At 50.1% G+C, this 16738-nt stretch overlaps 1 protein-coding gene across 3 annotated transcripts in view; it reads left to right on the forward strand.

The window, feature by feature from the left end:
* Positions 1 to 16738, forward strand: part of LOC116966081 (cAMP-specific 3',5'-cyclic phosphodiesterase 4B-like) — a 59815-nt gene that overhangs the window by 41951 nt on the left and 1126 nt on the right. For all 3 annotated transcript variants that reach the window (XM_033012238.1, XM_033012239.1, XM_033012240.1), the window contains 8 exons: positions 1946 to 2039; positions 3458 to 3639; positions 4617 to 4715; positions 5910 to 6074; positions 6293 to 6392; positions 12987 to 13141; positions 13983 to 14105; positions 14796 to 14978. In XM_033012238.1, coding sequence (XP_032868129.1) covers positions 1946 to 2039; positions 3458 to 3639; positions 4617 to 4715; positions 5910 to 6074; positions 6293 to 6392; positions 12987 to 13141; positions 13983 to 14105; positions 14796 to 14978 — 1101 coding nt within the window. The remainder of the gene's footprint in view (positions 1 to 1945; positions 2040 to 3457; positions 3640 to 4616; positions 4716 to 5909; positions 6075 to 6292; positions 6393 to 12986; positions 13142 to 13982; positions 14106 to 14795; positions 14979 to 16738) is intronic.

Here is a 16738-nt window from a genome sequence, read left to right on the forward strand (position 1 = left end):
AGTCACGGGGAGAACATACAAACTCTGTACTGACAGCACCCCTAGTCAATTGTGGAGTCAGCCCAGACCATCACACAAGCCAACCTCCCTTCCATTGTCTTATACAACTGCAACATGACCTCCCACCCTCTACACTCACCCCCGGGCAAACTGTGGCTTCATCCAGAGACTCCTAGTGCAGGTCAATCTCCCACTCACCCATAAACTACCCAAGGGAAATACGAGGTGCTGTTCCTCCAATTTATGATCAGCAAGGTCAGGTTGGGATTAGGAGGGGGGGTTGAAGTGCTGGGCCACCGGGAGATCAGCTAATCTCCCACTCACACCCACTCACCCTCCCCCGACACTGCCTGAGTCAGGAACCTAAAGGGCCTGTCCCACTTGGTCGTCATTTGCTCGTCATTTACGCGTCGCGATGCGCACATGGCGTGCATTACGCGTGCGTGGTGACGTAGGCAGGGATGCGCGGTGGCAAGCGATGCCCCATGATTTTGGGATTCACAAAATCTTCGCTCGCCACCAGCGTGACACGCAAATGACACCCAAATGGGACAGACCCTTGAGGGGCAACTTTTTCACACAGAGGGAAGTCGGTCGGTATATGGAACATGCTGCCAGAGGTGGTAGTCAAGGTGCGTTCTATAACAATATTTAACAGACCTTTGGACAGGTACATGGATAGAAAAAGTTTAGCATAATATGGGCCAAACGCTGGCAAGTGGGACTAGTGTAGACGGAGCATCTTGGACGGCACGGGCAAGTTGAGCCGAAGGGCCTGTTTCCGTGCTGTGTGACTGCCCACAGTCACCCCTCTGACAGTGGCTGACAGAGTTAATTCTCTGCATCGCCACAGACAGTTTCCTGGGATGGCCACACGCTGTCTTTCCAAGCGAGCTCTGGGATTTTGCCAGAGGTTCGGGACAGGAACTCGTGGAGACAGTCGGAGCTGGAAGCGCTCCAAGAGTTTGTGTTCCAAGTGGGCTGAACAATTAACTGCTCCCTGTCCTGCCAGTGACTCTCCATAAACCCCTGGATTCTGCACAATTCCCTGGGATCCGGCAGATATTGTGGAGAGCCTTAGGACTTCATTAACTGTTGGGCCAACGTCATTTTGACTCATTGGAAGCCGTCCGCAGGAAAAGTAGTTTCTTGGTATCGGAGTGAAGTGCTAGTATTGTCGTCGTCCTGCTGAATATCGTCCAGCTCTCCACACCAGGCATCTCAGTCCCCGTCTACATCCAGACCCAAAGCAGGATTCCAGCTCCCTCCGCGAGGCCACCATGCCAGACTACCTGTTCCTAATCTGTTGGAGTTACATTAAGGTGAGAGAGAGCTGGCCACGGGGAAATGGGGGTGGGAGTTGACGCTTAGGGTGAGGGTTACGGAGAAGTGAACTGATTCAGCGTGAACACCAAATCACAGTTAAAGTAAGAAAAGACACCCGGGTTTGATCCAAACTACGGATGCCGTCTGTACAGAGTTTGTATGTTCACCCCGTGTTGCTGTGCAACGGGTGAGGTGTGGATGACTGGAGTTGGGGGATTGGCAGAGGGGCTCCCAGTGGAGGCCGCAGCTCGCTCTGTCGCTGGCACGGTGTTTCGTGGGCTGGGTCTGGGGGCAGTTTCAGGAATAGGTTCAGGAATAGCTACTTCCCCACAGCCATCAGGCTATTAAACTTGGCTCGGACAAAACTCTTAACATTAATAACCCATTATCTGTTATTTGCACTTTATCAGTTTATTTATTCATGTGTGTATATATTTATATAATGGTATATGGACACACTAATCTGTTCTGTATTCATGCCTACTATGTTCTGTTGTGCTGAAGCAAGGCAAGAATTTCATTGTCCTATCAGGGATACATTACAATAAACTTGAATCTTGAATCTTGACAGGACCAGGGGGGGCTCGCACTTACACCTGTTCCTCTTTCTCATCCACAGTTTAAGAGGATGCTGAACCGGGAGCTGACCCACCTCTCAGAGATGAGCCGGTCTGGCAACCAGGTGTCAGAGTATATTGCCAGCACCTTCCTTGGTGAGTGTGGAGCCCCTCACAGGGAGACAGGTCGGGAGGGAGAAAACACCCTGGGCTCCCCTACCTAAGCACTTTCTGCTGCACCCACACACTTATTCCCACACACCTCCTCCCACAACTCCACCATGAGGCAAAGATCTATCTGCAGCTCTTCCAAGCTCACCCTGGTGAGGGGATGAGTGAGATTGTTCTAGTGCACATCCCGTAGAGACCTGACAGGTTGAATGAACTTCTTCTGATAGTCTGCGTGCGTGATTGCTTGCTGTGTGTGTGTGTGCAGATTGTGTATGTGTTTGGAATATTTACTTGTGCTTGAATTATCACATATGCGACTGCACGGTGAAATTCATTTTGCGTAGACTTTTGCATAGACTTGATGGGCCGAATGGCCTAATTCTACTCCTATCACTTATGATCTAATGAACATATATTACAAATGCTGGCGATGCCATTTTTTGGCGCCATTATTAAAAATCCACAGTCGGGTCGATCCGCGCGCTGGGTGTACTGGAGCAGTTCCCGTGAACCGACGTCCCTCTCCTCTCCTCGCCCGGCCATATTTGTGTCCCAGGGGGGGGCGCCGCCTGCAGCCGACCTTGAAGGCACTGGAGGCATTACCCCGGTTCACCCTCCTCCCAGCCATTGCTCCAAGCGTCTGACGTCTCCAGGTCGTGCCGATGGATGAGCCAAATAGTGGAGCACCGCGGCCACAGCACCTCGGGAAGCCTCCACCGCCATCCTGCACATGTGTTTCTATGTGCGCGTGCAAGTGTATGTTTATGTATGTTTGTGTGTGTGTGCATGTGTGTGTCTATGCGTGTGTTTGTGGGGGTTGTGTGTGCGCGTGCGTGTTTATTCGTGTGTGCACATGTGTTAGTGCCTTGTGTGGATGCTCATGTGTGTGTGCACGTGTGTGCACGTGTTAGTGTGCGTGTTAGTCCGCATGTATGCATGTGCGTGTGTTAGTGCGCGTGTGAGTGCGAGTGTGTGCACATGTGTTAGTGCGCGTGTGTGCACATGTGTTAGTGCACGTGTGTTAGTGCACATGTGTGCGGGCGCATATGTTAGTGCTCGTGTGTGAGTGCGTACGTGTGTGTGTGTATTCGTGTGTACGGGCACATGTGTGAGTGCGTGTGTGTATTCATGAGTGCGCGTGTGGGGGCACGTGTGTGTGTGCATGTGTATTCGTGTGTGCACGTGTCAGTGCGTGTGTGTGAGTGAGCATTGTGTGCGCACGTGTGTCAGTATGCGTGTGTGTGTGCACGTGTGTGTGAGTGCATGTGTTTTCCTGTATCCAGACATCTCCCCTTTCTCGGTCCGGTAAGACCACGTGCTTTCGGTTTCTCTGCCCCAGACTGCGTGCCTTCATACATCACTGCCCCGGGTTTAATTCCATGTCCTATGTATCACACTGACAGACAATCAGAACGAGGTGGATATCCCACCGCCCACCCCGAAGGAACGGGAGAAGAAATCGAAGCAGCCCATGTGCCAGATCAGTGGCGTGAAGAAACTGACCCACAGCTGCAGCCTGAAGGTCACCAACTCGTCCATCCCCAGGTTGGGAGTGAAGACCCAGCAGGAAGAAGCACTCATCACGGTAATGGTGGAGAACGGGCACACGGGTGGTCTGCCAGCCCAGCGCCACGCTCTCCCAACCTCCCTCCCTGCAAGTGGCCCGTGCACTCTAGTACCAAGGCTCTGGAGCAGAGGCGGCCTGGTTACACCCCCGACTCTGCTGGATAGTCTTACTCACACAGGCCCTTCGGCCCAACATGCCCATGCCGACCACCATGCCCCATCAACCCTGTTGCCCGTGTTTGTCCCATATCACTGAACCTTTCCTATCCATGCACCTTCCCAAACATCTCATTTCTAAATATTTCACCTGCCCCAACTACCTCTGGCTGCTCCTTCTATATACCCATGACCTTCTGTGTGAAAAAGTCACCCTTTGGCTTCCTACTAAATCTTTCCCCTGTCTCCTGAAGCCTATGTCTGGTTCTTGATTCCCTTACTCTGTATAATGTGCTAGTCTGCGTTCTCCCGGTCTATGCCCCTCATGATGTTACACACTTATATAGATTACCCCTCATCCTCCTGCGCTCCAAGGAATAAGGACCTAGCCCGCCCACCCTCTCCCGATAGCCCAGGCCCTCACGTCCTGGCAACATCCTCATAACATCCTCACTTGGCTAGGTGTTGTCCACCTCCGTCACTGTGAGTCACAACTCGTAGGAGGACACGGCGTGGGGGGGCCGCCATGAGGGGAGGGGGGGGGGAGAAAGGAGGGTCCGCCACTGGATACTTTGTAACATTGTTGGTGCCCTTTATATGGTGACTCTTCGCATACCTTGGGTCTGTCACTGTGACTCGAACGCACAGTTGGCGATACTATGGATGTGGTGTGGGGGCTGGGAACAGACGCAGTGAGGTGTGAGGGGCGGGGCGGGGGAGTGTCATCATCGTCGGGGGGTAGGTGGGAGGGAGGATTACAAATGGCCAGCGTGGGTAGGTCAGGCAGTGATGTGACTCGCTCCTCACAGTGTTGTCAATGCTGTCCCGTTTTGTTCTCAGGAACTGAATGACTTGAACAAATGGGGCCTTAACATATTCCGGGTATCTGAGTTCTCCAACAACAGGCCGCTCAGCTGCATCATGTACGCCATCTTCCAGGTATGGCCTCAACAACCGCTCACTGATACAAAATGCTGACCCTCCCCATTCATCCACAGATGCTGCCTGAACCACTGGGTTCCCCAGAAGTTTAGTTTAGTTTAGAGATACAGCACAGAAACAGGCCCTTCGGCCCACCGAGTCCAAACCGACCAGCGATCACCGCACATTAACACTACCCCACAGACATGAGGGACAATTATACATTTGTTATACCTGCCAATTAACCTGCAAACCTGTACGTCTTTGGAGTGTGGGAGGGAACCGAAGATCTTGGGGAAAACCCACGCAGGTCACGGGGAGAACGTACAAACTCCGTACAGACAGCACCCGTAGTCAGGATGGAAGCCGGGTGTCTGGTGCTGTGAGGCAGCAACTCTACCGCTGTGCCACCATGCCTGTGTTTTTCCTCTGGATCTGCAGTCTCTAGTAGTGTCTCCATTATTCAGGCTTGTTTCACTCACTGGTTTACCGTACAGGACCTAGCCAGGTTACAACTGTGTTTCATCCCTGTGAATTGTTCGTAACCCGAACGGTTCGCAAGTTGGAAATGTGACTGCCCAGCACTACTTTAAATAGAAACACAGACCAACCCAGGGCGACGTCTGTTAGATCCAGACGTTTCACTCAACATATCCAATATCATCACTAACTGAGTTCCAGGACACAAGATGCCCACAGCCCTGCTGCAGCCACCAAACCCACCCCCCTACAATCCCAAACACTCGTCCCTACGTACCAGCTGTCATGGACTGGGCGTACCTAACCCAACAGCATAACAGTCTGAAGAAGAGTCCCAACCTGAGACGCCATTCCTTCTCTCCACAGATGCTGCCTGACCCGCTGAGTTAATCCAGCATTTTGTGTCTGTCTTTCGTATAAACCAGCATCTGCAGTTGCTTTGTATACAACAGTGGATTGAGAGTTGTTGCCACTCACTGGGTTACTGCTCAGAGTTACTGTGTGTTCAGGGGGAAAGTTGCACTGTGTGTGTGTGTGTGTGTTGGAGTGTGTGCATGTATGTGCATGTCTCGGTGTGTACGTGTGTCTTTGTGTGTGTGTGTGTGTGTGTGTGTACATGTGTCTTTGTGTGTGTGTGTGTGTGTGTGTGTGTGTGTGTGTGCATGCGTTTGTGTGCGTGTGTGCGTTTGTGTGCAGTCACCGTTGATTGAGGGTGCTCTTGCTGTATTCCAGGAGAGGAATTTGTTTAAGACGTTCCAGATCCCAGTGGACACGTTCCTCACCTACATCATGACGCTGGAGGACCATTACCATGCCGACGTGGCGTACCACAACAGCCTGCACGCTGCCGACGTCACCCAGTCCACACACGTACTGCTCTCAACACCCGCCCTCGAGGTGAGTAACCCCCCCCTGCCCCTGCCCCTGCCCCTGCACCCCCTCATCCCTCTCCCACTCCCCCGTCACCTCGCCCCCAAACTCTGTGCTCGCCCTGCTCCACCAGCCCGCAGTCACTCATCACTGTAAGGAAGAGCTGAGTGCAGCCACTTGCCGTGGCCTGCCCAGTGTCGTGGACACAGTCGTCTCTGACCGCCTGTCTCCACCATTCCATGCAGGCTGTCTTCACGGACCTGGAAACCCTCGCTGCTCTGTTTGCCGCCGCCATTCATGATGTGGATCACCCGGGTGTCTCCAACCAGTTCCTCATCAACACCAGTGAGTACCAGGGAGGTGGAGAGGCTGCAGGACGATGGGATGAAGCTCAGCTCAGTTTAGTTTATTGTCACATGTACTGAGCTACATTGAAAAGCTTTTGCTGCGTGCTAACCAGTCAGCGGAAAGACAATACATGATTACAATCGAGCCATTCGCAGTGTACAGATACATGATTAGGGCAGTCTGAAAAAGGGTCTCGACCCCAAAACTTCACCCATTCCTTCTATCCAGTCCCGCTGAGATATTCCAGCATTCTGTGTCTATCTTACATGACAAGGGAGTTCAGAACTGAATTCTGCATTGTTCCTATTCTTGTGTCACATCACATATGACAATAAAGTATCATTCATTCACTCATTCATTCACTCATTCATAAAGTATCATTCATTGTTACTCCGGCCCTCTAATGGAGTCAAAACTTTAGGGAACACACAGTAGGTCAGACGGCATCTGTGGACAGTTACTCCTTCCACAGGTGCTGCCTGACCTGCTGAGTGTTTCTAGCGTTTTCTGTTTTCTTTAAGTTGATAACTTTCCCTCTAGATTAGCAGTCCAGTTTAGTGATCACTTGGCAGATGAACAGAGGTTTCTTACAGCAGGTGCCTAACATTGGTGCTAGAGACAGCAGGATTTTACTTCGGAGTCACGTGAGTGACTACGTGAAGAAGGGCCGTCCGTCTGCGTGCGCGTCATTACGTCTGAACGCAACACGCACGACGGACTGGCAGGCACTGAGTCCTCCCAGGCCGTCGGGATGAGCAGGTAAGGAAAGTTGAATCACTTACCTGCGTTCTTTCGGGCTTGAAGTTTTTTTCAGAGCCCAGATGTCGAGGAGACGGCCCGCGGGGATGTCGGCTGCCGAAGACCGCAGCTTTCCAAATAGCGGGCGACGGTCTTGTTCCCGACATTAGCGCCGACAGCAGAATCGGCAGGAGACTTTGCGCGGGAGCAGGAGCTCCATGGTTGTCCTGCGGGGCGTAATACCACCCGCAAGTCTAAACGAACCCGTTGACTCAGATGAGTCCGGGGAAGAGGGATACCCTCCCTCAACGGAGAGCGTCTGAGGACGACTTCTCCCACATGGAGCAACTTATGGAGAAGTTGCTCCAACAATGATCTGCTCCAAGGGAGGGAGCAGTATCAGCACGGCCTACAGCAGTGCCGGTGCCGGGAGCCTCGCACATGGGGCAGCCCAATGTCTTCCCCATTGGAGGTGGAACTACATATGGAAGAAACCACTCTGAATCAGAGTACAAAGAAGAGGGGGGGGTAACCTTCCCTGGGACAAGCAGAAGAAAGGAAGTAAGTAAGTAAGTTTTACTTATATTGCACTGTTTAAGTCAACACCAAAATGCTTTACATAAAAGGAATAATAAGCTTCCATACAAACAAACAGAAAATAAGTGCTTCTGCAATCATCCAGGTTCCACTGGGTGCTTCCCTGGATGGAATCTAGCTCTTGACAGCCCGGGTATTATGGAGAACCCGCAGGCAGCAGCACCTGTTTTCAGGGCTGCACAAATGTCTCCTGCTCTGAGGAGAGGAGCATTCATGGTCCATTTCAGTCTGACCAAAGCTAGAATCTCACTTAGGTCCACTGGAAGGGCCATGTCAGCACAGGTATCCTCAGGGGCCTGCGGCAGCACCTGTTTTCAGGGCTGCCTACGAACTTCACTCTCAGTGGAGGGGAGTGTGAATGATCAGTAGGTAACTGATCACGAATTTAAAGTATGAACATACTGAAGCATGCATATGGCCTCAAGAGCCAGCAGTTGGCAGAATATCCGCATAGGCGACAACACACCCCACACCTCCATAGGGGGTAAGCGGTTCACTGAATCCGGTGGTAGCTTGAAAGCTGGGCACGGAAATACGATCAGAGTCGTCTTTCAAGGCAGACTCAAAATAATGGCCAGAATTGTCCTACAAGGCAGGCTCAGTATGATGAGGTTTTCAGACCAGACCCAAGCAGAGGTCGGGAGAAACATGGAATCCACACTCCTTACCAGTCCTACTCCCAATCAAGGAGAGAAAAAGAATCCGCATCAGGGGCCTTTGGGCTTACCACAAGACCACCGGTAGCCATGGAGGTAGGTGGGTCTGGGTTTACTGAAACAAGGGATTGTGGAGCAGTTACATGTTGGTAATTTACTCTTGTGTTCTTGTTCAAAATGACAATAACATGAAATTTCAGAACTGTTTAAAAACCCAGATAATAACGTGATAATTTTACTGCACAACATACACAGGTTCCAAGCAGACTTGGAACTCGGACTGGAATTGTCTTCGAGGCAGGCCCAGTAATTTTGGGCAGGATTGCCATTCAGGACATGTGACAGATGGAGGATGTCACTTCATCCAGGTGTAACTCATTTGTGCAGTATAGACTTTTAGAAACAGTAATTTTGTTATGGTCTAACTACTGTTTTATAGGAGCTTCCTATAAAATGGTCACATGGCATGCATCGCCCTCAAAGATGCATACTATTCGGTGTCTATTCACTAAGAACAGGAGATATTTGAAGTTTAACTGGATGGTATGGATCTGCCAAATGGGTTGACATCAGCTCCTAGACTATTGACAAAACTACGGAAACCAATTCTGGGTCTACAAAGGTCTCAGAACCACATAGTAATGGCATATTTGGACAATTTCATTTTGGAGGCACCAAGAATTGGCAGAAGCATCAGTCAAAGCAAACCAAAACCCTGTTTGATAGAATTGGTTACCTCATCCATCCAGTTAAATCAAAATTGACACCTACAAGGGTAATTGATTACCTAGAATTTACTATCAAAAACAGTAAATATGTTGGTGACTTTGCCTAGGGGCAAACGACTATATTAATCAAGCCTGCTATGACCTGATAGTCAAATACTAGCCATCTATCAGGTAAACAGCGAGTGTAATTGGCAAATAGTAGCCGCATTTCCAGCAGTACGTACGGGCCTTTGCATTACCAGAATTACAGCGAGCAAAGGAACGAACACTCAGATTCCATGCAGGCAAAATTGGCAAAACTATGGATTGCCAGCAGAGGCCTTTGTTGAATAACTACGGTGGATAACGAACGAGAGAAAGCTCAAAGTAAATTTGCTTGAAAGCCATCGAGGGTTCTTCAGACCAATGCTAGCGGCTAAGGATGGGGAGCCACTAACACAGTCTAGAGCTGTGGGGGCAGATGGAATGAGCAGGAGTCTGTAATTCCCCAACACATGGAATCAATTACCCAGAATTGTTGGGGGCACAATTTGGACTCAAGGGGTTCTGTAGCAATATGCAACCGGTGCTTGTTCAAATTCAGATTGATAACACCACTGCGGTGGCACATATCCACTAACAAGGGTGGTGTAAAATCTGTATCTTACGATAGATTGTCGAACCTCATTTGGCACTGGTGTATCAAGAGGAATATTTGGGAAATCTACGAGGTAGATATAACACGTTGACAGATGCTGGATCACGGATGTTTAATAACAACACAGAATGGATGTTGAATCAGGCAGTATTTAACGAAATAACTACACGATTTGGCATACCAGATTTGATCTATTTGCATCTAGACTAAACCATCAGTTACCCAGATATGTGTCCTGCAAGCAGGATCCAGGAACAAAGGCAGTGGATGCTTTCTCCCTCAATTGGGGAGGATTGTTTATGCATGCTTTCCGCAAATTTGTCTCACAAACCGATGCTTGACCAAAATCAAGCAAGACTAAGCCACAGGCATATTGGTAGTGCCAGATTGGCCTACTCAAGCCTGGTCCGCAAAAATGTTGGGAACTATAGTCCAGCCAGTTATGGCTGTACCCAAGAGCAGGGACCTCCTAGTGAACCCAGTTACAGGGAGTAATCATCCACTACACGAACGTATTAACTTGTTGGTCTGCAGATTCTGAGGAGGCCATTTCAAGGCATAGGACTGTCCGAACAAATACAACACAGTTCGGATAACAGATGTCTTGGAGTTTCCTATCAACTCTGTACTATAACTATAAACAAAGTTATAGTGCAATCAATAGTGCCAGAGGCGCACTTTCCTCCTATCTGATGCTGCAAGCAGGGCACAGGTCGATAGGAACGCACCCCTTTACAACAAAATTCATGAAGAGAATTTACAATCTAATACCTCTAAGACCAAGATACACGGACATGGGATGTGAGCGTGGTACTAACCCTACTTTGACAGTGGGGACCGCCTATAACTAACCCTGAAGGTGGTATGCTGACAAAGAGTTAAGACACTCAAAAGCTACGGTTGGACCACATGACCACCAATATGAACAACATAACATTCGTAATCAGGAACCTGATATAAACATAGCAGGCCAGGAATGCCAGGGATGGAGATCCAGTTCTTGGCATATCCAGAGGACCTACGGTTGTGTGTGTGGTAACATACTAACACCACTATCTGAGAGTTACGGAGAACCACAGAGGCTCAGAACAGACCAGAAGGTGTCAACACAAACCATCTCCAGATGGTCAAAGGGGGTAATGGCGGTAACAGAGTGAACGTTCATATGGTTATATCTCACTCCACCAGGGCTGCATCTACGTCGGCAGCAAAAGCAATGGACGTGCCTCTTGACAACATCCTAGTGGCTGCAGGATGGACGAATGAAATAACGGTCCACCGGTTTTATAACAAACCTATTACCGGACTGGGGGTGTTTGCACGTACCATTTTAAGTTCTGTCCCATAGTTTACCCCCAAGGTTGGGAGGGGAAACTAGTTTTTAAAAACCTTTCTTTCATTTAAAGCATCAGTGTCCTTACTTAACTACGTAATGTCTGAATGCTTTAATGATTACACGCATCCATGGTCAATCCATTCAGTGTGTGACGCCTGGATTCGTAACCGGCGTAAAATCACAGAGCTTTGAAATCTTCACGTAGTCACTCACGTGACTCCGAAGTAAAATAGTAAGATTAAACGAGAACTTACCAGTTTGAAGTTTGATCTTGATTTTATGAGGAGTTACGATGAGCGATTACGTGCCCACCGCTCCCACCCTCATACTATCAAGGTCACATGGAAGTTCTAGTTTCTTACTATTCTCAGGTCTTCTTTTATCTGTGATTTAACACCGCTGCTTTGAAGATTGACGCGCACGCAGACGGACGGCCCTTCTTCACGTAATCGCTCATCGTAACTCCTCATAAAATCAAGATCAAACTTCAAACTGGTAAGTTCTCGTTTAATCTTACTATTATCCTTCGTTCAAAGACCCCATCCTTGTCGTGTAGTGCCGCTGCCTCACAACGTTAGCGACCCCTGGACTCGGTTGCTGTCTCTGTGGTTTGCACGTTGTCCCCGTGACAGTGAAGGGTTTCCTCCCACATCCCCCAAAACGCGTGCATTGGTAGATGAACCGGCTGATGTGAACGGCCACCTGTGTGCAGGTGAACTGTAGAATGTGGGAGAGCTGGCGAGAATGTGTGGAGAACAGGTTGCAAAGAAAATCAATGATGGAGTGGGATTGCTCTGTGAACCAGCAGAGACTCGATGGGCTGAATAACTTCCTTTGATGTCGTAAGGAAACACAGTGCCTGCCTGCCCTGTGGGGAGATCACATTCCAAGATAAATGTCCGTATCGCAATTTTCCACAATGCAAACTCCTGAAAAATAATTGTCAAACATTGTCTTTTCTTCCACCTTTTGTGTTTACTTAGTTATTTCTCATCACATAAATCCCATAAGAGTGAACATTCATCGCACACAAACTTTGTGTAGAGATTTATGCTGTAGACACAGATTTCAGTAACAGCCACAACGTGAGGTGCATCACGCCATGGAAATATGGAGCTGATGAGAAGGAGCCTGTACAGCTCAGCAAAGTGTGTGGTCATGAACTTTCTTTTTACCAAAAATAATTATAATCAGTTATTTACAAGAATAATATTTACAATACAAAGCAATATCCACCACCATAGCACAAAGTAAAGCAAATAGTCTTAAATATCAATATGCTGAAAATTTAACTACTATATTACACTCCTTGTCAAGGATGCATTCCACCCCCCGCGGTGCCCAGCGGTCCCGGAAATCCCCCAGGGTGCCCGTGGATAGCGCATAGTCCCTCTCTAAAACCACCCGGGCGTGGACGTAACCTCGGAAAAGGGGCAGGCAGCCGGCTCGGGCAGAGCCCTCTTCTGCCTGCCGCCGTGACTCGCGGATGGCTAGCTTGGCCAGGCCCAGGAGCAACCCAACCAAGACGTTTTCAGCCCTAACCTCTCCCCTACGCACAGGGTATACTAAGATGAGGATGGTTGGTTTGAAGTGCAGCCAGAAGGCAAGGAGCAGCCCCCTAGGGTAATGGAACAGTTGCAACCTCACACACTCCATATACACGTGGAACACAGACTCTTCCAGCCCTGGCAGGCAGCTGGCGAGTCTGTGAACCGCGAGAGAAACGGGCCAGGGCGCACGCGGGCAGCACATAGTCATTCTCTAGTACCACCCGGGGAACTGGGCTACGTTGGTGCCAGTGCTGGGCAAACTGGGCTACGTTGGTGGCAGTCAGCGCTGGGCAGGGCGGCGCTCCCCCTCTCCCCGTGCCCATGTACTCACGGTGCTGTCGTCCCCCAGACTCGGAGCTGGCCCTGATGTACAACGACGAGTCCGTGCTGGAGAACCACCACCTGGCCGTGGGCTTCAAGCTCCTTCAGGAGGAAAACTGCGACATCTTCCAAAATCTCCCCAAACGCCAGCGGCAGAACCTACGCAAAATGGTAATCGACATGGTGAGTGGCTGCAGCGACCTCTCCGACCACGGGCTCCCAGGCCCCTGTTCCCAGATCCCTGTCCCAGCTCCTTATCCCAGACCCCAGTCCCAGCCTCAGCTCAGCCCCTTATCCCAGACCCCACTCTCAGCCCCCTGAACCCTGGGTGATTAGGGTGATATAGCTCAGAAACCGGCCCTTCAGCCCAACTCACCCCTGCCTACCAAGATGCCCCATCTAAGCTAGTCCCATTTGCCTGCTGATACCCATATCCCTCTAGCCCTTTCCTATCCATGTACCTGTCCAAAACTCAAAAGAGTTGTTATTGTGCCTACCTCAAGTACTTCCTCTGACCTCAAGTCCTTCCATAGATTAGTTGCCATGCTGCCTACTTTACATGGTGGTCAATCTGTGGAATTCATTGCCACAGGAGGCTGTGGAGGCCAAGTCACTGAATATTTTTAAGGCAGAGATAAGATTGTTGATTAATACGGGTGTCAGGGATATGGGGAGAAGGCAGGAGAATGGGGTTAGGAGGGAGAGATAAATCAGCCATGATTGAATGGCGGAGTAGACTTGATGGGCCGAATGGCCTAATTCTGCTCCTATCACATATGACCTTACACCATGACTGCACTGACAAGGTACTTCCTTCACTTGGAGCCGGTAGATGGATAAGACAGGTTTGGAGGGATATGGGCCAAACACCAGCAGGTGGGACTAGTGTAGCTGGGACACGTGGGCAAGTTGGGCTGAAGGGCCTGTTTCCACGCTGTCTGTCTCTAAGTGCGGAGGTTGTGGGCGTTGGTGATGGAATGCGGAGTCTGAGCCTGGTGTACCTGCTGTGCTTCCCCCTGCACAGGTGCTGGCCACAGACATGTCCAAACACATGACGCTGCTGGCAGACCTGAAGACCATGGTGGAGACCAAGAAGGTGACCAGCTCCGGGGTCCTGCTGCTCGACAACTACACGGACCGCATGCAGGTACAGGGACCGTCCTGGAGAGGGAGACCAGTGTGGGTGGACGGGGCTGGGGGGTGACCATGTCTGCAGAGGCTGTCTGGGGACTGTCTATGTCTGGGGACAGACTACATTTGGGGCCATGTCTGTGTCTGTGGACCGGCAGCGAATAGAGACCCCTTTGGGGCAAGGGCTGCGTCACCATGGTTTAGCGATGGTTAGGGCAGGCAAGTTAATGGCGGCACGGTGGCGCAGCGGTAGAGTTGCTGCCTTACAGCTCCAGAGACCCAGGTTCAATCCTGACTACGGGTGCTGTCTGTACATGGGTTCGTTTCCCTCCCACATTCCAAAGATGTACAGGTTTGTAGGTTAATTTTTAGTAAAATTTGACAACATTTATGACAGAGATAGATAGATTCTTGATTAGTATGGGTGTCAGGGGTTATGAAAAGACAGGATAATGGGGTTAGGAGGGATAGATAGATCAGCCATGATTGAATGGTGGGATAGACTTGATGGGCCAAATAGCCTAATTCTTCTTATGACCTTATGTCCCTAGTGTGTGTAGGATAGTGTTAGTGTGCAGGGATGGCTGGTCGTTGTGGACACAGTGGGCTGAGGGGCCTGTTTCCGCGCTGTATCTCTAAAATGTAAAGTGTGTGTTTAGGTAAGCGGCATGCTAACCCGGTGCTGGTGTGTCCTCCTTGTCGCTAGGTGATGAAGAACATGGTTCACTGCGCTGACCTGAGTAACCCCACCAAGCCTCTGGAGCTGTACCGGCAGTGGACTGACCGCATCCTGGAGGAGTTCTTCCGTCAGGGCGACCGCGAGCGGGAGCGAGGGATGGAGATCAGCCCCATGTGTGATAAACACACGGCCTCGGTGGAGAAGTCACAGGTAGGCGGCAACACGGCATACATCTGGCTAAATGTGTTCAAGAGAGAGTTAGATTTAGCTCTTAGGGCTGGGATATGCGGAGAAAGCAGGAACGGGGTACTGATTCTGGATGTTTAAGAAAGAACTGCAGATGCTGGATAAATCAAAGGTAGACAAAGTTGCTGGAGGCAGCATCTATGGAGCGAAGGAATAGGTGACGTTTCGGGTCGAGGCCCTTCTTCAGACTGACGTGGGGGTGGGGAGGGCGGGAAGAAGAAAGGAAGATGCGGAGACAGTGGGCTGTGGGAGAGCTGGGAAGGGGAAGGGAAAGAAGGAGAAAGCAGGAACTACCTGAAATTGGAGAAGTCAATGTTCATACCGCTGGGGTGTAAACTACCCAAGCGAAATATGAGGTGCTGCTCCTCCAAATTCTGATTCTGGATGAACAGCCATGATCATATTGAATGGCGGTGCTGGCTCGAATGGCCGAATGGCCTACTCCTGCACCTATTTTCTGTTTCTATGTCATTGAACATCTCAAACTTTGTGTAGAGATTTATGCTGTCGAGGCAGATCTCCGTAAGGTGAGGTACACCATGCATGGAAACATGGAGCTGATGAGAGGAGCCTATACAGCACAGCAAAGTGTCCAGTCATGTGCTTTAGCAGAAGTAATAAAGGAGTAGACTGTTTTCTAAATGGGAGGCACCCAGTGTCCTGGGACTCTGTTAGTGTAACGCTGAGCTACACAGACTCACACCCACCTGCAGGCACAGCCTTCTGCTCCTCCATCCATGGTCCAACCATTACCCAGGCCCCACACCTCCCTGCCTCCCTTGCTCAGGCAGTGGTAGAGTTGCTGCCTCACAGCGCCAGAGACCCGGGTTCCATCCTGACTACGGGTGCTGTCTGTACGGAGTTTGTACCTTCTCCCCGTGACCTGCGTGGGTTTTCTCCGGGTGCTCCGGTTTCCTCCCACACTCCAATAACGTGCAGGTTTGTAGGTTAATTGGCTTCCCGGATCCCATCACACCGTGGGTGAGATTTACAGACAAATGAACATAGCCAATTCCAGAATAGGATTCACTCAAAGCTGCTGTGCTGTTTAATAAGGTAATGTTACCTGTTTAATTAGCTCACAGTGATCTAATTGTAACATCAACACCATAATCCCGCCAATCTGCAGTAACCCTTCACACTCCCACTTTTCCAGCATCTATCTACCCCTGCCGCAAAACTATTCAAAGACTCTCTTCCTCAGTGAAATAGAAACATAGAAAAATAGATGCAGGAGTAGGCCATTCGGCCCTTCAAGCCAGCATCACCATTCACTATGATCTTGGCTGATCATCTAAAATCAGTACCCCGTTCCTGCTTTCTCCCCATATCTCTTGATTCTGTTAGCCCTAAGAGCTAAATCTAACCCTCTCTTGAAGGTAGAAGCAGAGTACCAAAGCCTCACATCTACGAGATACATTTTGCCCCATCTCTGTGTGAATTATTTGTAAGCAGTGAGCTCTAGATCTAGGTTGTCCCGCAAGAGGAAAGATTCGCATCACACCCACCCCGTCATGACCCAACATGTTCTAACCAAGTCCCCTCACGTGAAGAAGGGTCCTGACCTGAAATGTCGACTCCGCTTCATTCTGCCAAAGCAGACAATTTCCCACACATGGAATATAAAACAGTGAGCCCAGTAACAGACCCTACAGCCCACAATATCTGTGCTTAACATCATGCCAAGTTAACTCAGCGGGTCAGACATTATCTCTGGCACCCAC

The sequence above is a fragment of the Amblyraja radiata genome, chromosome 35 (assembly GCF_010909765.2).
Source record: "Amblyraja radiata isolate CabotCenter1 chromosome 35, sAmbRad1.1.pri, whole genome shotgun sequence".
Lineage (NCBI taxonomy): Eukaryota > Metazoa > Chordata > Chondrichthyes > Rajiformes > Rajidae > Amblyraja > Amblyraja radiata.